The 26,866-nt window shown below is 45.4% G+C and overlaps 1 protein-coding gene across 6 annotated transcripts in view; it reads left to right on the forward strand.

Moving 5' to 3' along the window:
* Window positions 1-26,866, forward strand: part of LOC119169603 (uncharacterized) — a 103,340-nt gene that overhangs the window by 63,790 nt on the left and 12,684 nt on the right. For all 6 annotated transcript variants that reach the window (XM_075887250.1, XM_075887252.1, XM_075887251.1 and 3 more), the window contains 6 exons: window positions 3,071-3,232; window positions 4,008-4,103; window positions 13,930-14,042; window positions 16,201-16,429; window positions 19,858-19,977; window positions 25,670-25,774. In XM_075887250.1, the coding sequence (XP_075743365.1) occupies window positions 3,071-3,232; window positions 4,008-4,103; window positions 13,930-14,042; window positions 16,201-16,429; window positions 19,858-19,977; window positions 25,670-25,774 (825 nt within the window). The remainder of the gene's footprint in view (window positions 1-3,070; window positions 3,233-4,007; window positions 4,104-13,929; window positions 14,043-16,200; window positions 16,430-19,857; window positions 19,978-25,669; window positions 25,775-26,866) is intronic.

The raw sequence follows: 26,866 nt of genomic DNA on the forward strand, positions 1-26,866 counted from the left end.
TCAACGCGAAGAGTTTGTGTGAAAAGAGCACTTTTCCCTGGAGCGGTGACCGTACTTGCTTACACCAGCGTTTTGTAGGAGATCCGCAATATTGGAACCAAAAGAGGTAGCTGCCAGCCTTTCTTCATAGAACATTACAATTTGTTTCTATCGCGTCCATTGCATTGTATTCAAGGTGCCGTCATGTTACCAGAGCTAATCGACTAATCTCAAAAGTTGTGGTCCCGTCAATTTGTGCGGTGCAGTGCCAGGCGGAAGCGCAGGATGTGTAGACCTCCAAAAATCCGTCGTCACCGTGGTCTCAAACAGTCTCCATGAGCACCTAATCTGACATCACTTTGGTAGTGATCACCCGGATGTCCTCATAAAAAATCAGTACTGAACGTCATCTGGGGCCACACCATACGCGTTCAGTGGAACCATGCAGTAATGAAACCATTTGGTAAAGCGCCTTCTATATGCAGCACGGCTCCACATGTGACACTAAAAGTGTGGCGCTGCCAACGCAAAAGTAGTTTTCTTTGTTTTTGGTTTGGAGGGAGGGGAAGGGTACATCTGGGCATGGCACCCGGGGGGCCAAGGATGGTGGCAGCGTCCGCTCGTCGGCTGCATTTTTGATGGAGGCGAAATTGTTGTAGGCCCGTGTGCTCAGATTTGGTTGCACTTTAAGAATACCAGGTGGTCAAAATTTTCTGAACCCTCTTCTACAGCGTCTCTCATAATCATATGGTGGTTTTGGGACGTTAAACCCCACATATCTATCGATATGGTCAATTTTGTACTTCAGTTCTGTGCCCCTGTTCATGTCACACTTGCTAAACAGTACAAGTTTTACTGGTCCTTTCATGATGCGTACTGTATTATAGTGCATTAATTGCATTTCTTGTCCAAAGGCTTTATTACATTCAAACAGCAGTTCAAGTCTGTTTGTGTTATTTGGTGAAACATTCTAATTTACTCTTATAATTGTCCCACCTACTTGTTTTTTGTGAGGCTCGATGCAAGCTTATGGATGTGATTCTTACTATTGACCATAACCAAACATTTGAGTTGTGCAGTGCCTACTTTTGCAACAAATACTAAGTGCACGCTTTTGCTGCACATGCACAAATCACTTAATGCAAATCTCGCGTGAATATTGAGACACCGTGAGAATTAAAAATTTAAATGTTGTTCAAAAGCTCAGTTTTGCCTTGTGGTGCCTGTCCTCCTTATCTATGGTTGCTTCATAGGAAAATGGTAAGGGTGTGCAAATATTCAAAAGTTTTGATTATTTATTGAATATTCCATTTGTAATATTCGTATTTTATTCGATAACCACATATTGAAAATTTTGATATTCGAACTAACTGAAGTATTCCTCAAATATTCGATGTTCACGAATATTCGTTCGCATACGTAACTGGGAAGAACTTATGATTTCAGGCATTTGCAATAAGAGCCTCAGTAGATGATGCAGTGATTACTACGACTTCAGCGTGAGTACGGGGATGCGTGCATGAAAATTCACGGGAGTGTGATGATAGCTATCAACTAATGTGGTGGCACGTCATCGGGACAAACCTACCAACACTAAACATGTCAATCAATCTAAAGTGTGGCTTAGTGGTTTAGCGCTGTTATGGTTCATGTAAGCATACCGACTACGCTGTCCGCTGCCGTGCCCTTCTGCGTGGGACTGCAAGTGCGTATCTTGTGGAAACGAAGGCAATCGCCGCCGTCCTGTCGGCCTGGCAAAATTGTGTTCTTACCTTTCCTCGGTCCTGTGCTGAGCGAGCACGAAGAAAATAAAAATATCTCTTTACATAGGGCACGGAGCCAAGGGAGCTTAGTAGGCGATGCACTTGCATGCGACTAGCTAAGGGTGCGCTCAGCCTGACGTACGATGTTAATGCGTTTCAGGTATAACCATGCCAGTTCTCTCTAATAAATCGCTGTACAAACATATGCCCACAAGTTGAAGCCTAATGAGTCGTCCGTCAGCTGTGCCGCTACTTCAGCATGTATACTCTCTTCATAGTTATGGAATGATTTCATGGTAGCAGATATAGTCATGCAAATGAGCTGAAGCATTTTTTCGTGCAATGGCAAGCATAGAAAAGGCAATGCACTTTCGGTAACGTACAATGGCGTCATCACATAGTTTTTCGTTGCTAACGGCGGCACATGTAAAGTGACGGACGGATTAATGCGTAGTTCTGCTGCGTTCCCGACAGCACCTTTGAAAATCTGTCGTACGTGCATCGCACTTGCGTTGCAATGTCTAATGCAATATGTTACACCGTCGCTGCCATCTCGCTCTTTTCCCAACGTCAGTTCACTGACGTTGGCAGCCAGTGCACCGAAGGGGGTCGCGATGTGGCAAAACGTGCCCTCGCCTTACGGATTTGTGGCTCTGTAAACAAAAAGACGAATTTGGAGCGTCTTTCTATCGCCCATCAGTAATCATCTATCTGGCACAATTCCTTCGCGTTACTAAGCACCCGGTGCACCTCGGTCATGGTGGTGCAGCTATCAGCACAACACAGCATTTTTGATCGAAAAATGGTGAGAACACAGTTTTCTAGGAAGGCAACGGAAGCAAGCGAGATATTGAGAATCGCTTTGTAGTTCAAGACGCCCCCAAGTCTTTTGAGCCAGAAGTGATAGTGTGGGAACCTCGATGAATTGTGACCACCTAGGCTGCTTTTATAATTGCTTAAATATAAGCAATTATTAAAGCAGCCTAGGTGCCTAAGCCTAAGTACACACGTATATTTAAGTAAACAGGTGTTAACGTTTACACAATGGAACTAGTGGTCATTGTTTTTAAAGTTTCTAAATTGTTTCTAAAGCCAGGGCATGCGAGTGTGGCACTTTGAAAAAGTCATTGATCCGACATCTTTAGATATAGGAGACTCTCGGTAAATGGAACCTGAAGGGATGGGGAAAATGTGTTCTATTTAACAGGAGTTCTGTTTACTGAGAGATCAACAGAAAGCAATCTTGCAGGAGGTAGTGCCATTTCAGCGGCAGTTATTTTAAGTTTACCGAGAGTCTAGTGTACTATGCCTTGGTATAAATTTTGCAGGAGGCGTACACCAAACTACTTCAGGAGATGACTGCATTCTTCACAAGTGGGGCATCTTCCACGAAAGTCGCCAATTCTCCTGAGGTGGCCAAGCTGTATGCCACCTGTTACCACGGTCGATGGCTGCGAGTGGAGCCACTCAGGAACGCCGAGGAAGGCAAGGTGAGAGAGAGCTTTTGGAAAAAAAGAAAATAGAAGAAACTGCTGGTAGGCTGCCACATGGCACTCATCTTGCACCCATTCTTTTTGCACACGCTTTTTGGCATACCATTATTTCATTCATGTTTTACGCTGGTTGAAGTCGCACAAAATGTAGCCTGTAACTGTGGTAAGCCGAGTGAGTGGTTTGTGTTCATCTAGTAAATTAATATGTACACTACTTTCTGTGCATCTTTCAAGCCTCTAATTATGTCACATTCAGCATATTTGGCGACTTTCATTGAGGCCCGTTGACCTTCATAAATTGATAACACCAGTTGCTTTGAGGGCCTTTGCATTACAATATTATGCGAAACTGTTTGCCCATTGCTAGGGACAGCTTTATTTTCAATGATTGTGGGAAAACAAAATCTTGTATAGAATATTAATTTTTTTAAAAGCTTGCTCTAAATTTAATTTACTAGTAAGCTTCCTGCGAAGTTTTGCATACTGTCTTATTCCTGTCGGAGCTTAAGACATGGTACATTTTTGTTTTTGCCTTTCTGGCATCGTAAAATTTGCTGCACATTGTTTTTCATTACGAACCTATGAGAACTGCGTCTGCATTAGAATTCAACGATGGCTGTATAATAAAGCAATAGTTTATGTGGCTTTCTTTTATGCCTTTTTAAATATGACCCACTAAATCACTTGTTCGGTTTTGTTGGTCCCTTCCAAGCCCTGGTCCAGGAAACCTTGAGCTCATGTGTGGTGCAAGTGTCTTGTTGATCTTTTACAGGTGGAGTGCTGCTTCGTTGATGAGGGAAACAGCCTCCCCATCTGTGAAGAAGATCTGTGGGAGCTTCCTGAGCACTTCGCAGAGCTCGCCCATCAGGTACAGAGGGAGTGCCGCTACACAGTGTTCGCGACTCGTATCGCACTTAATGGTTGAGGCCAGTGTACTGTGCGATATCAGCGCATGTTTAAGAATGTGAGATAATCGAAATTTCTGGAGCCCTTCACTACGACGGCCCCCATAATTGCATCATATGGTTCCGGGACGTAAAAGCCCATATTATATTTTCATCCGAGCAGCAATTGCATGTAAATTTGCTTGAATGTCTGTGTTATTTAAAAATGGCTATGAAGATCCTAAGCACACAAAGTTGGATCTACGTGAAGCATACCTTGTGTGCAGCGGCCGATTAAATGCAATCCTACTAGTGTGCTTTCCCAGCAAATCAAAACATGCAGAAACACACATAAAGCCGCCATCGTGATCTACACAGCTATGGAATGCACTCTCTCCAGAGTCTTCCCACTTTTTGTGGTACAATATAACCTCATTACAGCAGACCTCCATAGTGAAGAGGCTTTGGGTGTGTTGTAAAAGGAGTGTGTAAAGATCAAGTACCTCATATGCTCGCATAATGATCGCACTTTTTTTTTCTTCATAATATTGACTCCAACTTCGGGATGCGATCATTACGCAGGGTAAATTTTCTGTGAAGAAATATTCTGAGCACCGGAAACGCAAAAAAGTCGCTAATCAGAATTCTAACTGTAGCTATCATGAACATAACCAAAAATAATAGTAAATTAAGGCTTACCTTTGTAATAAAATGCACGCATTTCGCAGGAGCTAGATGGATGGCACACTGCCCTTTTATTTTTTACCTCTCTGACCCCCTAACGTTCATTCAAACTCCGAAGCATCACTGGCATCAGTGTCGTCGCCGCACGATTCCCTGTAGAAACCGGCAGTGTCTTCATTGTCCCACAGAGGGTCATCTTCCATTCCGTCGAGCGCGTTGGAAACGCCATCGACAGTCCATTCCGCCCCATGAAGCGTGTCGTCCAGCCGAAACCGGCGCGGAAGTCCTTTGTGGCTATTCCCAGCCTCCGGGAAACTGCATGCCTGCGTTCGTATCAGTCTAATGACACTGCATAACCGTCCTTGCAATGTCCTTCATGTATTCGAGGACTGCCTTTTTAATGTCGGGGAACTTGCCAAATTTAGGTCCACGGAAAGCCCATCGCGTGCTGTTAGTAGCCATGAGCATGTCGCGCTGTTTTTCCAATATCGAATTCAAATTTCGTCGACGCCGCAATGTCTGCCAGCAGCGCGGTGGCCGTGCTCTAGCGCGTAGTCAAGCGCCTTCAGCTTGAACGTGACAGTAAAGCTCGCATACTGCCCCATGGTGAAACGGTGCTTCAACAGACGACCACAAAGCACACCAAAAAAAAAGTGTTCTCGAAAAAAAAAAAAAAAAAAACATTGCTGCGGGTTGAACACAGGTCGACCAACAGGCGGCCGCCGCTGTAACAGTGCGGGATGTCAAAGCAAACATGGCGGCTGACAGAGTGAAGCCACCGCTTTATTTTTCTTCTTTGCGTCAGTTATGGAGGTTGTGAGTTCATCATACGCGTGAAAACAGTTTCTTCTATCTAAATAAGGAATGCTTTCATTTAAATCAGTATATTTACGGCATTAGCATAGTGATGCCCGCTTTCAGATCACAGAAACAATGATAGGCGCGTTCAGCTAGACTTGGCACATGACATGTCGATGTGGCAAGTTCAGGGTGCGATCATTACGGGGGGAAAAAAGAAAAGTCTAATTTAGACAACAAAATTTAGGGGTGCGATCATTACGCGAGTAAATACAGTACTACAGTAGACTCCCTTTAAGACGAACTTGAAGGGACCACAATAATTTTTTCATCTTATCAGGACTTCGTCTCATGCCCCCCAAAAACCAAATACTACTAACATGCCAAGTAGGCCCACGTATATTGCTTGAAAACACCGAATGAGGTATATTTTTAACTGGAAGGAAAGGAACAAGAAAAAGCATTTATTGGGCTCAGCTTGATAAAAACTAGGCTTTCAAGTAAAGTATTTAGACTAATTAGATTAGTGCTCGATTTTGCAAGTTCATCATAAATATGCTTATGAATAAACTGCTACCACATTTTAACAATAAAACTTTAGCACGATCTTATTTTGACAATTGGAAAATGCTCAGCGGTTGCGCTTCACTATTTTATTCCTTTAGGCTTACCATTTCAAATCGGGTCACGACGTTCAAAAGGGTTTGTTCTTTTCTTCGAAACAAAACCGTAACACAGTAATAAATAATAAACGAAGCCCAGTGATCCCACTCCTGCCCCAACGGTGCCAAAGTGTGCCAAATCAGATTTACTGCTCCATCTTGATATCAACGGAAATTGCGCCACACTGTGCTAAAGTTGGGTTTGGGAGCGTCTATGACTGGCATTAGCCACGCTGGTGCGTCATTACATGTACACCTTGTTCTTAGGGCCACCAAAGTTACAATCGCGTACCTATTAACTTCGCTGAATAAACTGGGGTTGCACGTCCGTCCTAAAATCTACGATGCTATGTTTGGTGCTGATGCAGTCTAATCGGTAGCGTGAAACTGTGGCGGTTATTCATTGGCAAATGTTGTCCGTTCCAGGAAAGCTTCGTTTAGAGAGTTGCATGGCATGTAATAAAGCAATTCTCACTAATAACTGCACGAGTGCCGCCACAACGTTAGTCACGTCTATGCCTGGGCACCGCAATCTAATTTTTCATGCTTCGCGTCCGCAGAAGAACACGTAAATGGTAAGAACATGTTGACACTTTTCTTCTAGTAAACTTAATGCATGGATTATCATACAGAAGGCCTGTGAAGCGGCTACGTCTAATTACATGTCCGCCTCTCGCTTTCTAGGTTCAATAGCTGACGCTTAAAAAAAAAATTGAACTACACGGCATAGCATTTATAGCTTTATTCTGAAGGGGGTGGTGGAGGGGAGACTGCTTCGTCACTTGAAGTAGCTGGTGCGCGCTATCTTGAGACATAATGAGAGTGCTCATTAACTTTCTGTGCTGCTAACATCTCCTTTGGTTTAGATAACCAACAGCACGAAAGCTTTGGCAACTAGAGTGGTCATTGTCTCTTTAGCGAGCGTTCTTTTGAGTTACACGATATCGGATCTAAACTAATACAATTTCTTAGTTTCCCATCCGCTCTTAGGAGTGAATGCGATACCGATAAATTCTATTGTTATAGCAAGTAATAAGGCCTTGACGTCTTCCGTGAGAAGTGCTAGCGGTGGTGTTGCCATTTGCAAGGTCCGCACACTCTCAAAAACTTCCTGCACGTGCGGTGTTCATATCCGCGACTTGGGTGAATAGAGACCCCTGAAACATCTCTTGCACGCCGATGCAATTACAGATGGTATCGGACTTGTCTAGTGTGCCCAGCCGGCCGCTCCAGCTGGTGTTTTCTTGAGAAATATGTAAAGAGACACCGTATTGCTACCAAACATAGTCGTACTGCGTGTTAGGCCGTTGTGCTGTAATGTAAGCATCAACGGGAAGCTTGTAGTTAACATTAGATAAAAGCCGCGGCTAACAACAGTGTCGACAGGTACGCGCTCCACTTCTCTAGACCAGTGTGATTCTATCTGTACAGCACGAACGACACGTATGAATGGACCTTCGAAATGGCACGACAATGGTGTGACCTCTTTGCGATGGCCGCTCTAGATAGCGAAGCATTTTTTGTACCGTCTGTGTGTTGAGAGTACAAGGTAGAGGGGTATACTAGTTGACAATGCCTCCCCCCCCCCCCCCTGCTTTCTTTGCTCAATTTTTCCTGTCCATTGGACACGGGCGTCGCATTTCTCTTCGCTTAAGGGGGGAGACGCAGGGGCGCCGACCAGTGCGGTTGCGAGAAGATCGGCTCCCGTTTCTGTTAATGTTTTCGTTAGGATTTTTGTGGTGCCTGTGCTTGAGCTGCATTTCATTCGACGCAGTTTCTTCTGAGGATCACGTCGATACCAGACTTTTTTCGGTGAGTGGTCCTTTTGCCGAATTATTTGAACTTTTCTTGTGGAACGCGCCGCGGCTCGGCTAACCCTACCGGGCTCAGCCTAACGTCGACGGCGAGGGGCGGGAGAAAAGGGGCAACATGCCCGAAGTAGAGATGGTGGAAGGAGAGGAAATCTCTCACGAAGAAGCCAATCGCCCGGGTTGGACGACAGCTCTGGGCAGGAACAAGAAAGCTCGTGTAGAAACGCCAGTTTCCGCGGGCAACGCATCGCATGTGGGCTCGAAGGGAGGCCGCCGCACGGCTGCCCCGCAAGGTGCAATGAAGCGCCTCGCAGCTGCATCGAGGCTCCCCCGGCTGCCGAGGGACCACATACGAATTATCGTCAGGCCGAGGGACGGACTTGACGTCAGAAAAGTAAGTCAAATTAGGCTCGCACAGGCTATTGCCATGGCGGCTGCTCTTGCCCCGGCAGAGACGGAAAGGGACATCGTTTGCCCAAACATCGCCAAGAACATTCTCGTAGTTTCCACACCGGAGAAGAAGAACGCAAACGCCTACTCCGCGATCCAACAGATTCGGATAAGCGAAGGAATGTACCATGTGGCGGCATATGTCGCGGCCCCCGATAACACCTGTAAAGGAGTCATACGAGGAGTGGACACTGACATCAGCGAGGCCCAGCTCCAAACGATGATCGTCAACCAGCGAAATCCGAAGGCCCTAGAAGCCAAAACGATTAAGAACACCACCACTGTGGTAGTGCTTTTCGACGGCATGAAGGTACCAAACTATGTCATATGCGGCGTCAGCATGCTGCGCTGCACGCTCTACAAGCGCCAAACTGACGTGTGCTACGCGTGTGGAGGACTTGGTCACAGGGCCGATGTTTGCCCCAACCCCAACAAGAGGGTGTGCAGGGGCTGTGGGCTTGTGTCTCCACCCGACGATCACCAGTGCTCGCCGAAATGTGCCCTTTGCGGAGGCCCACATTCGACGGCGGACAGAACATGCAAAGAACGCTTTCAAGTTCCTTACATCGTGCGACGGAGAAGACGACGGCGCCGAAAGCGCGTCAATAAGTCTCAGCAACAGCTGGCCGAAGAGGACCGGTCAAGGGATTCCAGCGTGGCAAGTGCTCCCAGGCAGGGGCGTTCCGTCACGCCGGCTGGCCGCCGGCGCGACCGCTCCAGGGGCCGCGCTCACACCAAAGGGCGCTCTTGCTCCCGGGTACGAATCCAGGAAGTACCTACCTTGGCGGATCGAGCCAAGCCGAAGCCAGTGGCGCCGCCACCAGAGGTAACGCAGGTACCATTGCCAGAGCATAGGGAAGACCCCAGGGTAGCTAAGTTGATCCAAGAGAATGCTTGCCTTAAGGCAGAGATTCAACAGCTGAGGGCTGACCTTGAGTCGTTCCGCAAACATTGCTCCTCGCAGGGTGAGAGACAACAGATTCCCCCACCAGGGGACGTGCAGGCGCGCTCGGGAAAACGTAGGGCCTCACCCCCCCCCAAGGGGAGTGGGATGCTATGGAGACAGAATCCAACAGCAAGGCTCTGGAAAGCATGCAGCAATCGATTAAACAACTGGCTGATAGCATGACTACCCTACTGAAAAGGGTGTCGTCTCTTGAAGGTACACAGGCAGCGCTAGCTACGAGTAGCTCGCCTCCGAAAGGCCTGAACAGGGCGCAGTCGCCTGCAGGCGCGGTAACAGCCAACCCGACAGGAGATTGGCTGTCTCAGAACAGTAATTCTGGCGGACAACACTAATGAACTGGTCGTGTGGCAGTGGAACTGTGCCAGTTTCAAAAGGCGCAGGACTCCACTGCTGCACTTTATTGCTTCTCAGGCGGTCAAACCGCACGTAATTATGTTACAGGAAACTCTCGGTGATGCGCTAACTATCCCAGGCTATCGAGTCCTCTCAATGGGCGAGCAAGGGAGGCGCGGTTTGGCAACCTTGGTCGCAAAAAAGTGCTCCTTTCATGAACACAAACTACAGCTTGGCAACAGCAAGGCTGAGGTCATTATCCTCGAAATAATCCCCAACAGCTGGCTCAAGAACAGTGTATTCCTCCTGAATGTGTACAGCTCGCCGTCGGACAAGCGGCAGGGGTTCGTTTCGATCATGGCAAAAGAGGTGGCTCTGGCCAGGGGGGCCCCCATCGTGGTAGCGGGAGACTTTAATGCTCCGCACGACGCTTGGGGATACGCCAGGCAGTCCCCCAAAGGCAACAACCTCCTAAAGGCCGTATCTAGCTGTTCTCTTGAATTGATTACGGACCCGCAATACCCGACAAGAATTGGCACATCGGTGGTCCGAGACACAACTCCAGACTTGGGGTTCGTCAAGAACGTCGCCGGAACAAGGTGGCAAAATTTGCAAGAGAATCTAGGTAGCGACCACTTCATAGTGGCTATTACCCTAGCAGTCAATGCAGCTCCCCCCAAGGAATTTAAAGTAACGGACTGGGATGCCGTTCGTAAATTGCGGAAGGAGGACCAGGATGAATACGACAGCTTAGACAGCCTCTTTGCAAGGCTCAAGGAGGATGCTAATGCTGCGACCAAGGTTGTCAAAACGAACCTGAGGGTTGATCGGATGGATGCACGCCTCGCGCATCTCTTAGAGGCTAAGAATTCCATCCTGTCCCGGTGGAGGACGCAAAGGCTCAATCGCAGACTTCGAAAGAAAATTGCGCAACTCAATCGCGAGATCGAAGCCTACTCTATTGAACTCTCCAAACAGCAGTGGAATGAAGTATGTTCTTCGGTTGACGGACAGATGAGAGTGGGGGCCAAATGGAACCTCCTCAAACAATTACTTGATGAGTCACAGTCGAAGGGAAATCAGCGATTGGCTATTGACAGAATCGTTCACAACCAAAAAGCGAAGGGAGTGTCCGAAAAGGCCCTCCTAAAGAGGTTAGCGGACAGCTATCTTCTGCTGGGCCCTTCCGGCGATGCGGACTATCCGCATTACAGGGGTGGAATGGTGGCGGAGCTGGACGCACCTTTCACTGAACCAGAAGTCTGGAAGGTCCTCCACGAGCTCAACGGGCGCTCTGCACTGGGCCCGGATGGAATCTCAAATAAGCTTTTACGTAACTTGGATGGCAAATCCATCGAGAAGCTTACCGAGGAAGTCAACAAAATCTGGGAGACGGGGCACGTCCCCGAATCCTGGAAGACAGCTTCGGTAGCGCTCACCCCAAAGCCAGGCAAACCTCTGGCTTTGGAGAACATGCGACCCATCTCGCTTACGTCCTGCGTAGGCAAGGTGGCCGAACATGCGATTCACCATCGGGTATCCGAGTACATTGAAAGCAGAGAGCTATTTCCACACAATATGGTAGGATTCAGACCTGCACTATCCACACAGGATGTGATGCTCCTTATCAAAAGACAAATCATTGACAACAACACCAGGGATACTAGAGGCATCCTAGCTCTAGACCTAGCCAAAGCTTTTGATAATATCTCGCACAAGTTTGTGCTTGAGGCAATTTCGGTTATGGGTCTAGGACAACGGTTCCACGCATACGTTAGGTCTTTTCTCAGGGATCGCAGGGCTACCATAAGGATCGGTCAAATCCAATCCACGGAATTTACCTTGGGAGCGAGAGGCACCCCACAGGGGGCAGTTATCTCTCCTCTACTCTTCAATATTGCCATGAAGGGCCTCTCGGAGTGACTCGCTACGGTGCGCGGGGTTAACCATGCTCCCTACGCGGACGATATCACCGTGTGGTGCATGGGAGGGTCCGACGCCGAAGTAGAGCAGGCGCTTCAAGAGGCATTAGACATCACGGAGAACTTTCTAGTCGGTTCGGGCCTGAGCCTGTCATCGGCAAAGTCTGAGTTACTACTATACAGACCCACCCGACAAGGACTGAGGAACCTCACTCCTTTAGAACAGATTCCCATAGCTTTATACACACGGGATGGGCAGAAAATACCCAGAGTGGACTCCATCAGGGTCCTCGGACTCCTGCTAGAGTCCAAGGGGGGCAACTCACGAACTATAGCCCGCATCACCTCCAAGACGGAGAACATGCTTAGGCTCATACTCAGGGTCTCGAACCGCAGGGGTGGGCTGAGCGAGAGCAATCTCCTTCAGCTCTATCATGCATTTCTCATGAGCCACATTAATTATGTTGCTTCGGCGTTGCGCTGGTCCAAAAGAGAAGAGGCAAGAATTGATACACTAATGCGTAAAAGCATAAAGCGAGTTCTAGGCTTGCCTATCCACACTAGCACCGAGAAGCTCCTACAATTGGGCATGCATAACTCCCTCTCGGAGGTGATCGAGGCCCAGCAGATGGCTCAGGTCGTGCGACTATCGTCCTCGAGGGCTGGTAGGCGCTTCCTGGAATCCGTAGGCTGCGGTCCTACGGAGACTAACCAGCGTAATGTAACACTACCACCCTCGATCAGAGGCACGTTTTCGGTAGCTCCACTTCCAAGAAATTTCCACCCACAATACAATGTGGGGCGCCGCATAGCTCGGGCCCGTTCCTTATTAAAATCAGTTGCAAACAGACCGCATCTCGCGACCTTTGTCGATGCAGCCCAGTACGGGCGTTAGGATCGCTTTGCAGTGGTCTCGGTCTATCATAGTGGCACACTCCTATGCTCTGCCTCGGTTAGAACGGTTTCGGCAATGGTGGCTGAGCAAATCGCCATCGCCATAGCAATGAAGGATCCATCGCGTCCTAATGTCTTTACAGATTCGCGTTCCGCAGCTAGGGCTTTCGCCTCGGGCTCGATCTCACGTGAGGCAGCGACCATCCTCGGCTGTGAGGGGGCTGCCGGGTTTCACACCATAACATGGTTCCCGGCCCACATGGGGGCCAACGTACATCCTGATGTCCCCAACGCCAATGAGTTTGCCCATGACCGTGCGCGAGGTATCGCTCACCGCGGCGGTCCCGGCGGATTCGCAGGCGGGGACGCCGGAAGATACATGGACTCGCTACTCACTTTCCACGAGATCTTGACTCATTATCATCTATCTCGGAGGGCTTTTCTACTTCCTCATCCTAAACTTACGCGACCGCAATCATTGGCCTACAGGATGCTCCAAACGGGGTCTTTCCCTTCGCGAGGCAGGTTCAGTCATTTTTCGCCCAACATCGAGCCGCATTGTCCGGACTGCGGAGAGGCGTATTGCTCATTACCTCATATGCTCTGGCAATATCCTGCGTTACGTGACGCAGAGTTCAACAAAGAAGAGGACTGGGAGGAAGCCCTTAACAGCGGCGACCTCTTGGTTCAACTTCGGGCTGTCCAGAGGGCCTGCGAGAGGGCGGAGGGCCACGGTCTTCCGGTCCCTACGTGGGAGCGGCCCGCGACTGCTACGGATTCCCCCTAAACGGGGCCGTTACAATGCAGTTCCTCAGGACCTGAATAAAGTTCTTTGTCTGTCTGTCTGTCTTCGCTTTTAAATAACAATCGAAAGTATGAAAATCAATTTTTCATGCTTTCTGCTTTCGACTCCAGTAGTCGAAAGGCATCATGAAGTCTGCACTGCCCCCAAGTTTATTTCTTGTACCCTTGTAACCAGGCAGCTAATTGTGTGGTCAAGCACGTGCAACGTATTGCAGTGGTTGGTGTAGTTGCTGCAAATTCCTTGCACAGCTCTCTTAGAGTTCTACACATTTGCTAATCTGCCAAGTGGAGAGGCTGCTTTTTGATGAATGTTTCCAACATTTGGTCAATATGGTTGAAGCCTAGCGACGTTGTATACTTGTGTGAGGCTTGTTTCTAGTACATAATTAGTTTTTCATTACAATGTGTAGTTTGTGAAACATGAGGCATTTGATGCCTTTTTATATATTTTTCCTAAACTGAGAAAGCTTTTGCATTCCTTGCAGGCTGTTGAATGTGAGCTGGATGGGCTTGCCGAGTACGCGTACTGCGATGGTGCTGTCGACATCCTCAAGGAATTGCTTCTGGGGAAGACTTTAGTTGCTGAGATCCTACAGAGGTGAGGCTGCAGTGGAGAACTGTCTTAGAACGACCAAAAATGGCCAAAAAATTGATTTTCAGCAAAACCTATTTTCGGGACACTTCTGAGCACCTACTCTCAGATTAGTAACACTAAATTCGGTCGGGAAATGTGATAAAGTGATCCTTCAAAACATTCCAGCAGCAGCGAAATGCCCGCAAAAGATTGAAACTTGTTTGAAGTTAGCGCGCGCACCAGTAGCGTTATAGCTATAGTGTCTAGAATAGGGAAGTGTGCAGATCGCGCTGCCGGCTCAAATGCCGCTCTGCGATGCGCCGAAAAAAGATATTCAGGTGGCGCTGACACCTGCTTGCATTCCACTCGCAGCAAGTTATCTGCTCTCTGCGATGCAAATCGGCTGAGTGTACTATTTTTTTCTGCGACTTGTGCGTGCTTGTAGTATCTTTAATTACGAACTGTGCGTGTCTTTGCAATGTAAATTTTAAATTTCGTTAAGTTTTTGTTTACTTTCGTTGCTACTAGCCGTGTTTGAATATTGCATTTAACCATGGCTTGCATAGCATGTGGATAAGGCAACTATTTCAGTTCCAACTCCAATCGCAGCTTTTGTTTGTATGTTTTTTTTGGGTGACGTCTTTATTTGGCAAACCAAGCATCCGCTATCAACACATTACGGAAGTTATCGACTATGAAACAATAAATTAATTGCAAAGTTGCAGCTTGTCCAGCTTGTCCAGGGCACTTATTTCACCCGATTTAAGGTACGACGCCAAGTGTCGAAAAGAAAGATTTAAAAAGCGCTAGGAACCGGTGTTCCCAAGACGATATTATAAGGCAGATCTCTTTAGGCTCATGTGAGCATTATAAAGCACTTTTTTTAATTTTTCATAGTCAAACATTATAATAAGAAGGCCCTACACTCATAAAAATGTAACAATTTTTTTTCTCTCTCTCAATAAGTACTAATCGTTAAGAAAAGTGAATTCAGTGTAGGGGACACAAAAGAAGGTTTGGCCTCTGCAGTGAATCAAAACAAATGAGATCCAACGAACAAAACATTGTGATTTCACAACCAAAAATATGTGCACTAGCACTAGGGGCAACCTTCGTATAACAGGCAGCCATAATAATGCATGTCACGATTTTGCTTTCTGTGGTTTGTTGGACATACACATATTTAGCTTAATGAAAATTTGCATTAGCAAAATGGTCATGACTGTTTGTGTACCGAAAAATACTGAAAATATAAGTTGTGAGAAAAATCGATAAGAAAGGTTTGAAGCCGGTGAAACTCTTCAAGGTGATGTGGAATGCTAAAATCTTGGGTATTCGTAGCCAGTTCTATCGTGGACCTCGCTATGCTGCATCGTTGCTCGAGTGGCTACTCGCCATATTTTTTTTCTTGCTTGAATCAAAGCATCAGTGCCACCACGGGGTTGATTTCACGATGTGGTGCTAAAATATTTGGGAGGCAAGCTTGGGCATCTAGTTTACTCTCGGAATGTTGTGCTGCCACTGTTCAAACACATTCGCTTCCTTGGGCACACGGTACTAAAACAACTTTTTTAGTGGGAGGGGTTTATGAAGGGTCCAGTCTTCCTTCCCTCACCACTTTTGGCCCCAGCAGGGACATTGTTCTGTTTCTCTTTGCATGATTTATACCCGCTCTTGCAATGGAGCTCAAAGCAGCGACTCTGTCGTCAGGTCATCGTCACTACTCAAGGAATGATTTAAGCGAAAAAAAAACACGAAACGCCCGCACGACACGCGCAGTCGAGTATGCAAACATACATTTCTCGAGGCGGGCTGATGTGTATGCGGTTCTCATACGCGCCGCTTGGCGGTAATCACATCGAAGTATTCTAGGCACTGTAGCAACGGGCCGAGCGCTGCCATCTTTAGCAGCTAGATTTGAAGTTGTTTCCTTTGTGTGTAATTTGTACTATCCCAATAAACTCCGTCCTTGAGGCTACTTCGGATGCTGTGGCAATTTGACTTGGGCAAAGCAAAAAGGCATGACCTCGATTTATTTTTTGATGATTTCGTGGTATCCTGGGAGTCTGAAAAATAGTACGTTGACTGCACTAGTAAATGAATTGGTGGGACTTGTATCTCACCTCATTTTTGTGAATTAATGTGACAGCCTTTTTTTGTTTCCCTCGTTCATGCTTTGTAGGGAAAATCCCGTCTCTGTAATCCTGTTCGACACGTGGGGACCTGGGGAAATCAACTTGAACCATGCAGTGTTTCTAAGCTTGATGACACCGAGGCTGCCCGAGAGAGGCTGTATAGGACGGTGCTATATGTGCCACGTTACCCCCACTGGCACGGTGTGGTTGCAGATCATGGGACCTGGGCTCGACACCCTCGGAAACATCATGTGTGCGTTTGAAGAGTTTTGTAAGGTGAGGGAGTGTCTCGTAATAAGTGTCAGGCTTGCTGTTTGAACTTTTTTGATGTTAGTGTGACAGATTTGTTTTGAGTAGGTTCGTGCGAATAGTGAATTTTAGTTTCGAAGCGAATAGTGATTTTGGTCGAATAATTCAATTTAGAATCGAATTCGAGTAGAATATATATTATGGGCAGACTGGTCTTCAACTTCAAGAAGTAGCAGAGCAACTTCGAGAAGTAGGAGAATTTGATTTTCAGTAGGATGCAAGTGACAACCTGTAAAAGACGTAACATTATTTATTACACAGTGTATAAGCCGGCAAAACAAGCTTTTAAGCTTAGGAAATGATCAATCGATTTGAGGATACGTTCATTTAAAGGGACCCTGTGACAGTTTTTCAAGTAACCATGGAATGGCTTCACTATAGAGGCTTATTGCCATATGAATTAACCGCCGCAAAAATTTTTAGAATCTGTCCAGTATGAGCGGAGTCGCAAAGATTTGCTAAATGCTGCAATTGCATTCTCTCTTCTCGTCACGACGAAATATCTTGAAGCAAAGCCGGGAGAAATGACATAGGGAAAGAAAATATGTCTAGTGTGTCTCGTAACCTTGAGCACTGTTTCTCTTTCTTTTTTTTCTTTGAATATGCGGCTTTTCAATGCGATCGGGCATGCACGTGTGGACATGTCTCGGCCACCCGCAGCAGCCCCAGTAACGCCCAATGCTCAAATCAGCCAATGGCTTGTACAGTGGCTAGTGATGATTGATTTATTTGCCAAGAAAAGAGAACGATTTGATCTGACTTTAAGAATTCATTGTTAATTCTAAGTCACATGCTGCGCTATATTTATCTCGCGTATTTTCAGCAGCCTTGACTATCAATCTGTAGCGATTGCTGGTCATGCTGAAAAAGTGTTGCTGGGCCCATTTAAATTTGGAGTGGGGATTCGCAGCAAAGCAAATTTTGTTTGGATAGCTGTTTTCATGGCTTAGAACCACTATACTGCCGTGGAATTACATTTACAGGCGGTTGGTTACATGCGGGTCAGTATACACACCTATTCGTTCATGTCGAATACTTCGATTCGAATTTAAATCATCGAATATTTCGAAGTGAATTCGAATACTCTACTGTTCATTGGAAGCATTTGAATACTCGCACAAGCCTAGTTTTTTAGGTATTTTCAAGGGGCAGTTGCCATACAATTGCATTGCCATAGCACTGAGGGAACGAACGCAATCAAATCTCTTTAGTTACAAATCTCAAATGTTTTCACGGAGTGAGCCTGTCTAGTGCCACAAAAACAGTGGCAAATGTGGTTGTCGGTTGCTAGCCTGATCGCACGAGTCAAGTTAGTCTGTGTAGCGCTGTAAGTTGACGAATGCATTTACACTTCATAATGCACAACAGCTGTTTCTTTCTTTCAATTTCTCAGGAAATGCTCTAGAATGGCTTAAAGGAAAAAGAGGGTCTTAAAAAAAGTTTTTATTATCATATTGTGAAAATTGCCGTGCGCATGTATCATCAAATAAAGATTTCAAATCTGAAAACAGATTTCAAATATCTCATTTAGAAGCGTAGTGACAAATTTCCACAGAGGTAACTTCTTACGGGTCGTTACGGTAACTCGCAGTAAAGGAAGTACAGTTTCTCTAATTGGTCCATCCCACTGGCTGAAGCAAACAAGACGTCAAAACGGCTATTTGATCAGAAATAACTTTTAAACTGGGAAGGTAAAAGTGAGCATCCTTTATTGAGCTGATATTTATTCTATAATTACAATTCTATCAAGTATGAGAGAAAAAGAAAAGCTTTAGCCTGCAGTTCAGGTGCTGCAGAAAAGAATGGTACAATGTTTGTTTAAATATCTTCACAGAAACCTTCTCAAAGCTTCCGTAAGGCAGATTTACTTCACAAAAATAACCATGCCAAAAAAGTGTGTTTAAAGTTTTAAAAACATTTGTAGTTTCATCTATTCAGCTTTCAACTAAATGAAATGGTATTCTGTCATGGTATAAGATTTTTTCCAAAGAATACTTTGTACTATATATACCGTATTTACACGCGTAATGCTCACACTCGCCTAATTCTCGCACCCCCCGCATTGCCCAACAAAAATACGATTTCTTTTTTTCTTCGAGTAATTATCGCACCCCTGAAAACTGCCGCAATAATGTCTGCTCGTTACAACCACTGATGAATATAGCGTGTGCCGTCTGGCGCGATCTCTTAAGCATCAAGCATAATATTATTGCACGGAGATTCAATCTAATCCAAGTCAAGCCAAAGTGGCAAGTGCGCGTTGCGGCATGTTTTATACGTTGTCAGTAATCTTGTCATGTTATTGAGTGATACGGAAGCTACACGGCTGCTTTTATGTTAAAAGTGATAGATCATGCACTAAACAACGGCAACAGGGCCGCTGAAAGGCCCTTTGGAGTCTACGAGTTTTGTGTTTGCTACTGGTGACAGCGGCTGAAAGCCACCAAGACGCTTTGGGACTGCCGTGTGCCTAAAACTGGGATTGATGGTAAACTTTATTTCCTCAGAAGGAAACTGCGAACGATTCTGTTAAATCGCCATCAACTTAAAACTGACGTCCTACGCTTACCTTTTGAGGACTTCTGTCGAACGACCAATGCTATTTGCTCGCACATTTTGTGTCTCAAATAAATCTCGTCTTGTGTTGAACCTATGCTTTTATTGTTGAGGTAGGTTTTAATTAGTTCTTCTCAAAGCTTGATGTTAGGTGCTGGTGTGAGAATCCCGATTTGCGGCCGCTTCGTTTTCTTTCTCGCTCTAAGTTTTAGTAAAAAGTTTTCCCCGCGTAATTCTCGCACCCCCCAACTTTGCATTGGTTTTCCGCCAAAAAAAGTGCGAGGATTATGCGAGTAAATACGGTACCTCAAGTTGCAATACCTGAAAGCTAGCATTTTTTACAATTTTGTGCTATTTTAAGACCCTCATTCCTTGTGTGCCTCTTGAAAATATTATTCCTGAGTAATTAAAGTTTTTAGGTTTACAGTGAGTGCAAATAAGTGCATTGTTCACTTTTAATGTTCGCCTTCAGCCTTCTCTTTTCTGAACAAGCGGGGTGGCACTTGGTGGGAAAAGGGGCGGCTTAGCTTGTTGCATTGACTCTATCTTTTCTGTGTGAAATGAGACTACGATTGGCTTCGTTTCGAAAAAACTCTTATTTTCACCTGATGCAGAGCCTTTGGCATGGGTTTAGGCCTTTGTTTAATGAGATATGTTTAAAATGAGCCCAGCTTTAATTAAGCCTCACTGTGAATCCTCAGGACAAGACACTTTCCCATCATGCCTGAATGGAGGGTAGGTGTGGGGGGCACATTTTTACAGCGATAAAACCCAACAGGAGGTGTGGCACACACTGGCAAAAAGTTCTAAATTTTTTCTCTTTCTTCTCCAACTTACAGGGTGCAGACTCCATGACTGACGACCCTGTGACAGGCAGGATATATGGGTGTCAAAGCCGCAGTGACAGCAGATTCTATCGAGCTGTGCTCGTGTCACCTGAGCCACTTCCGTCAGGAGAGGTATGCCTCACTTTGCTACTGCCCAATTACAGCAGTTGTGCAACATTTGTGTGTGTGTTTGAGCATGCACTTGCCTAATTCTGTGCTAGGTGCTGCCAAAATTTTGGGCTGTTGCTAATATGCATGATTTGCCCCTCCCTCCCACAAGAAAATGCACTGCCAAGGTCGCGATGTTAGCTTTTGCACTCCCATGCAACGGTTTGTAAAGAAGGTGATCCTTCTCTCTGTTGAGAAGGTTTCATCATGGACTATCATGGCCAGTATGCCTAGGCCATGCTGGCCATGATTGTGCACACTTTTGGCATTCCGGTTTTTGAAGCGAAGACGGGGGGCTTTTCGCATGTCACTCCCACATGTCACCCGCTGGTACTTGTCGCGCAGCTTGCTCACGTGTGTGGCAAGCCCTGGAGAGTGTTGGGCCTGTGAAGCTCACGGTGCTTGGCTTCTTATGTGAAAGTTCACTCACGCTGCAGCCCTAACCGTTAGAAAACTGCTCTCATCAGATTGTAGCGTTTTTTTTTTTCCGCACACGGAATAGTAACTGCACTGCCTGCCCTTTTGTTCACTGCTGCGAATGAGAGCTGTCTCGGAGTCGTTCTGACAAAGCGTGATGACGCAATGGTCAAATGCAAGGTTGGCATGGGAACTGGGCTGGCCGATCGATCCGGATCGGCCAACACTTGCCTCCCGCACAGTAGACAAGTTATTGGTTGACATCTCCAGTGAGCACAGGCATGCTGATGCCTCAAATGTGTGTGGGCATGGTCAAAGTCGACGAAGTGGAGAGTGTTACAAGGAGGGAAGGGAGGACGGGGTGGCTGGAAGCATGATTTTTACTTTCCACTCTCTTGCCTGATGCAACCACTTAAAAAAAAACGGGGCACTCACCCGGCTCTGATGAGTGTTGACCATTAGTGTAGTAACTGCTCTCCACATGTGCTCATCGAAATTCAAGGGGCTATTCAAGTATCGCAAACCACAACTGTGAGCAAAAGTTCGAGAGTGTTTTTTTGTGCTGTTCCAAAGGGGTGTTGCGGCTCTCGACGCTGTTCACCAGTAGTCGCTTCGAATCCCAGCGCTGAGCACCCGTTGTTGCCGACCGGTGTCTACCTGGTCTTTTGCGGTAGCGTTGTGTAACTTCGGGTTGAGGAAACGAACGCTGACAAGATGGGGATACGAAAAACAAACAGGTTTATGGCACTATTTACAAATATTTACAGCATAGAAAGGTTAGGAGTTTCACAAACCACGAGCGTGGTTGTTGAACCGTTACATGGTTTAGAGGGACGTTCTGCACTCTGCAGCGTCGTTATAAACCCTGTCGGGCTCCTCCTCCTTGATTGGAACGTCAATCACACAAGACACCGACCACAGGGCATAATTCAGTAGCACATGGTCCACCGAATAGTTATTTTCCCTCTTGATGCAATGCTCTGGCGATAGGGGAAACGGGGTTCCTTCCCGGAACAATTTGGCGGTCGGGTTGCATCTTCCGCTTTTCCCAGGAAGGGCAGCCAAGGAGTAGATACTTGAATCGGGGGAGACATGACCTGTGCGGTCGGTCTGCTTCACCGTCTCGCTAAACAAGCTGGCCTGGAGGAATTGCTTGTCGGGACATTGGCTCACGGACAGTCTTCTAATCCTTTTGTCGCTCCCCGCCGCTGGATCTGAGAAACTGGGGTTCTGGGCGTGGGAGCGCTGCCCGGCTACGTTTCGCAGCGACAGCACGGCACCTACTGACGACGGTCATAACAGGGGGCAATAAACGAAAATGAAACTGTCTGGTTGTAATTTTTCCTGCTTCAGTGAAGATTTGACATGCCTACTCCGAAGTACTTAGGCGCAATATCCGGTCTATAAATAATGATGTCCACACGAAATCTGTTTTCTTGAGCTCCCTACTGGCCATCGTTGGTACTTGACATGTGACGTGAGTGAAACATCATAACAGCATTTATAAACAAAGCGTTCGCTTTTTTTTTCTTTAATATGATAGAAAAAACTTCTTACACTCGGAGCTGTGTAGAATGTATCAGTACAGAGTGAACGGCTTGGTTCTATTTTCATGTACATCTGAGCTCCATCACGTATTGCCTTTGCTCATTTCAGCGTTCCAGTGTGTGTATGTTAAGCATGTTATGTTATATGTTATGTTATATGTTATGTTATATGTTACGTTATATGTTACGTTATATGTTACGTTATATGTTATGTTATATGTTATGTTATATGTTATGTTATATGTTATGTATGTGTGGCAAGTTATGCATTACGGCATGTTTTGGGTGGTTTAGTCCTCGCTATGCCTACCATGTTCGTCAGACAGTGCCAGGCAACTTATCAAAGTGAAAGCAGCATTCGTGATGGGTTTATTGTGGTAGAATCGCCACAGTATGATGCTGTGAACCTGTCAAATATGGCTCTGCAAGCATCGCTGCAACGGCATGTTTTGTTGATGACAGACTTCTCATTGGCTGACCTAAAGTGACGTCGGCTCTACAGTTGAGGGAAATATCACTGTGAGTCGAAATGGTTTTTGTAGCTATTAAATGAGCCCGAACAATGAAGCAATTCGAGGTATAGTATTAAAGGGGCCCTGGAAGACTTCTTTAAGTAACCATAAAATAGGTTCATTAAAAGAGCAGAGCTACAAAGATTTGTCACATGCTGCGATCACATTCTCTCTCTTCTTGTCCAACGAAAGCAGAGGAAGCTAAACTGGGAGGGATGGCAGGGGTAAAGAAAATATGTCATGTGCGCCTTGTGACCTTGAGCATTTTTTTTCTTCTTGTTTCTTAGAATATGCAACCTTTCTATCGCGATTGCGCGCGCACGCATGGACTAGTTGGAGCTTCCCGCGGTGATCCCTGCAACGACCGAGCGCACCAGCTTCAAATCCGCCAATTGCTTGTAGAAGGCCTTCTACAAGATATTTTTGAGTGTCTTTCCGTCATTTGTTGAGAAAAGAGAAAGCAATTTTCAGCTAACTTTGATAATTTATTGTAAATTACAGGCCGCGTTCTGCGCTATATTATTTGGCTCCCGTGTTCTCGGGAGCTTCTGCTGCGTTTTTGTACCATGCTCAAAAAGTGTTGCAGGGCTCCTCTAATATGCGGGCAGACAGGTCTTTGGGACCGACAGGTGACAAAAAATTAAGTTTTAAAATTGGCGTTAATGGGTGTTAAAATTGGCATATTTGGTTTTTGCAAGTAGTTTTATATCTCTATACAAATTTTTACCCTCCAGGAAGTGGTATTTTTTTTGTAGTGTCATTCCGATTCCAGATACTGCACTGTGCTAACACAATGCAGAACCTTTAAAAAATGGAGAGTTTATTTTAAGGCCCCTTTATAATAGTCCAGGACCTGTGTCTGAAGCTCTACTATTAATTTATGAGCGCCTTTACGAGGAGTGCAAAACCTGCACACCGTGATTGGGGTTTTTTTAAACAAACTGGATGTTACCAGGGTTTTTTTTTTTTTTTTCATTTTTCTCAGAAAAGAAAATTTATGCCTGTTCAACACTTAGGCCTCAATATCCCTGCAGCTAGAGAAGGCACAACAATAATTCTTCTTGCAATAAAAGCCTATACGTGTATAAAATGCAAGAATGGCAGGAGAATTTAAAGCATAAGCCTTTTTAATTAAATACTCATGAAAATTGTAACACAATTCCACCTGCTTTTGAAAATAGAAAGCTCATAATGCTATAAAATAACCAAGAAAGGCCAAAAAACAAAAGAATTCTTGCATACGTTCAATCTTCAGTCATTATTCTATGTTTCCATATCTTAAATATCACTTTTAATTAAGCACTTTTTTTTATATGGTGGCCTTTAACACTAGGCGGTAAACATAAGTTATCTCAGAAACAAAATGAGGTACAGGAAAATCAATCATATATTTGAAATCAGAAGAAAAAAACCGCATAATCCTGTGCACTTTGAACAAGATCACTGAAGAAATAAACAAAAAATGAATATGATGAGTCTGCCCGTTTAAATGAACGGCCAGTATTCTGAATCTACACATAGTTGAAAATTTTCAGAAAACAGTTTTTGACCCCTTTAAAGAAACAGTAAGAATGTAAAGAAAAGGATTAACTTGCTTTTTGACGAGAAAATACCCGGGGAAAGAAAATGCATATCAAATAATAAATGACGGTGCCTGTTCTCGTTTTCTTGATGTTTTCTCTGGCGTCCCACAGGGTTCGGTCTTGGCACCGGTTCTATTTAACATTTATATTAATGATCTTGGCCAAATTGTAAAGCCCCCTCTACGCCTTAAGCTGTTTGCAGACGATTGCATCATATTTAGCCACATAGTGTCTGCCGCTGACCAGCACGTTCTGAACCATGCTTTGCATGCAATACGGAATGGTGCAATAAATGGGATATGCTTATAAATCTCGACAAGACAGTTCACATGTGCATCTCCAATAAGAATAAATCTCACTTCATGTATAGTCTTGGCAATAATCAGATTAAACAAGTGGAGGAACATAAGTACCTGGGGTTAACCTTGACGTCCAGACTTAACTGGTCAACACATATAAATAACATATGTTCCTCCGCGAGAAGGAAGTTAGGATTTCTGAAGCATAAATTAGGTGATGCCCCCTCGTCGCTTAGACTCATTGCATACAAATCCATTGTAAGACCAACCCTGGAATACGGAAGCATTGTATGGGACCCCCATACTATCACTAATAAAGAAAAGCTTGAAAAAATTCAGAGATTGGCAGCTCGCTTTATTTATAAACGTTTTAGACGTCGCGACTCCCCTTCAGCTATGTTGGAGCTCGCACACCTAGAGCCATTGGCCAACCGACGTAAAAGTGCCCGTCTAAACTTTCTACACCAGCTATATTTTAATAAATTGGGAATCCAGTCACAAGATTACATAGCTAATAACCCTAGTCGAGCGTCTCGACACAAACATAGCCGAAGTATTACATCGTTCTTTGCCCGTACAGACCAATACAAATATTCATTTTTTCCCAGAACTGTTTCCGATTGGAATGTTTTGCCATAGTGTTCACCCTTGCTATCATCCAATGTATAATGATTGCATACTTACCTGTTGATTATGTACCCTCACATTCATGTGTCGGTCTTGCATCCGTACGCATGTCTTCTGGATGTGTACATCCCTCTCCTGCTTGGACCTCTCAAGGTTCGCAGTATTGTACAAATAAAATAAAAGAAAATAAATAAAATAAGCTGTTCTCACTGATATTTTCCCAGAAAAAATTTTCATCGTGCAATTGTCATCCTCTGTGACTGTAGGCCTTGCCTAACAGTGCTGCTGCTGATGCCCATGGTGGAAATGGAGGCTTTCAATTTCAGCTGCCCATTGTTGCGAGACTTCCAATTTTTTTGTGCCAATGACTGGTATATGACTAGGGTAGATTTTTCATTGAGTTTTTTTTTTAATTCGACCTATATTCGAATTTTTACGGTATTACCTATAGTACATGGTTACTCTTTCGTATGACAGCGACACGCCTTGACAGTGCTGACAGTGCACTAAATAATAGCTTAACGAAATTGAGAAATTGTGAAATGTTTATTGGTTGCAGCAGGAAAAGCTTTGGACATTGATTACCATTATGAAAAATGTTCTGGCAAGGGATGTCATCTTAAGTGTCTCAGGCTGTTCGATGCTTTTGTCTCTTTTCTGCTGTGTAACAGTTCAAAGTTCGACTTGTGGACCACGGCTTCGAACAAAGAGCTTATATCGCAGAGCTGCGAGATGTGGACAGCCTCGGAGAGTTTGTTTTCCGCTTACCATCTCAGGTATGTTTGTGCATGTGTGTGTGTGCACATACTCTTTGTCCTTTAAAGCATTTTGCTAGACCGAGTTTGATAAGGGCCCTTTAACATCTTTTGTGAAAAGTGTTCCCTCTAGAATTTCATCATACCAGCAGTGGTGAAGTGCTGCATCAATTACTTTCGACTCTTGATAATTTGAAGTAGCTTGATTGGTTAATTAGAAGCCAACAAGCGCTCCCATCAATTTTGCTGGCATGCCTGTAGGTAGAAACGCTCAATAAATCAAAGTTAAAAGCCTGTAATGCTGGTTAATTAGAAGTTACTCTTTAGTCGAGAGCCTCAAGGCGACCTTCATTTTTCGATAAATTGAGGAATTTTTCATGTGCCAAGATCACCAAGACGGCTGTTGGACCGCTCTGTTGCCGCCATCACCACTGCCCGCAGCACCTTGGTCAATGATGCGGCCATGTTGTTTAGTCAACACCAGGGCATTGTATTGATTGTGTTGTCTAATTAGGCCTTTCCTTGTGATGTGTCGAGTGCTTCAGCCTCGCGTCATGTTGAAGTCTGGTTGAAGTCAGAACAGTGCGGCTGGACGCTGGCAGAAAAGAACTGACATTGGCAAATCAGCGAGATCGCAGCTTTTGGAGTTGCACAGGATTGATTGCAGAAAACGCTGCCACGCAAGTGTGATGCGTGTATACGACCGATTCCCGTAGGCACTGTTGGGAAGTTGCAGTTTTACTACTTAGTAACTGCCTGAAATTCCCATCACCTTATTTGTGCTGCTGTTAGTAACCTAAAAATATGTGATGACAACATTGTAACATTTCCGAAAGTGCATGGCCTTTTCTTGGTTCGCCACTTCACGAAAGAACACTTCAGCCCATTCGGATGTGCTAACATTCAGTGCGCTACCATCGAATCTTTTTGGAACTGACAAGAGATTCATGCTAACAGAGTGGCACAGCTGACGAATGACTCGCCGGGCTTTGGTCTACACATCATATGCCTTAGCTGCATCATCAAGATGAGTGAACATCCCAATAAATTCAAATAAATTTTATTACATGCCGCAGCAGCCGGAGTGGCCAGCAAGCGCTGAAAATATCCGAA

Source organism: Rhipicephalus microplus, chromosome 2 (assembly GCF_043290135.1).
Source record: "Rhipicephalus microplus isolate Deutch F79 chromosome 2, USDA_Rmic, whole genome shotgun sequence".
In the NCBI taxonomy this organism is placed as follows: Eukaryota; Metazoa; Arthropoda; class Arachnida; order Ixodida; family Ixodidae; genus Rhipicephalus; species Rhipicephalus microplus.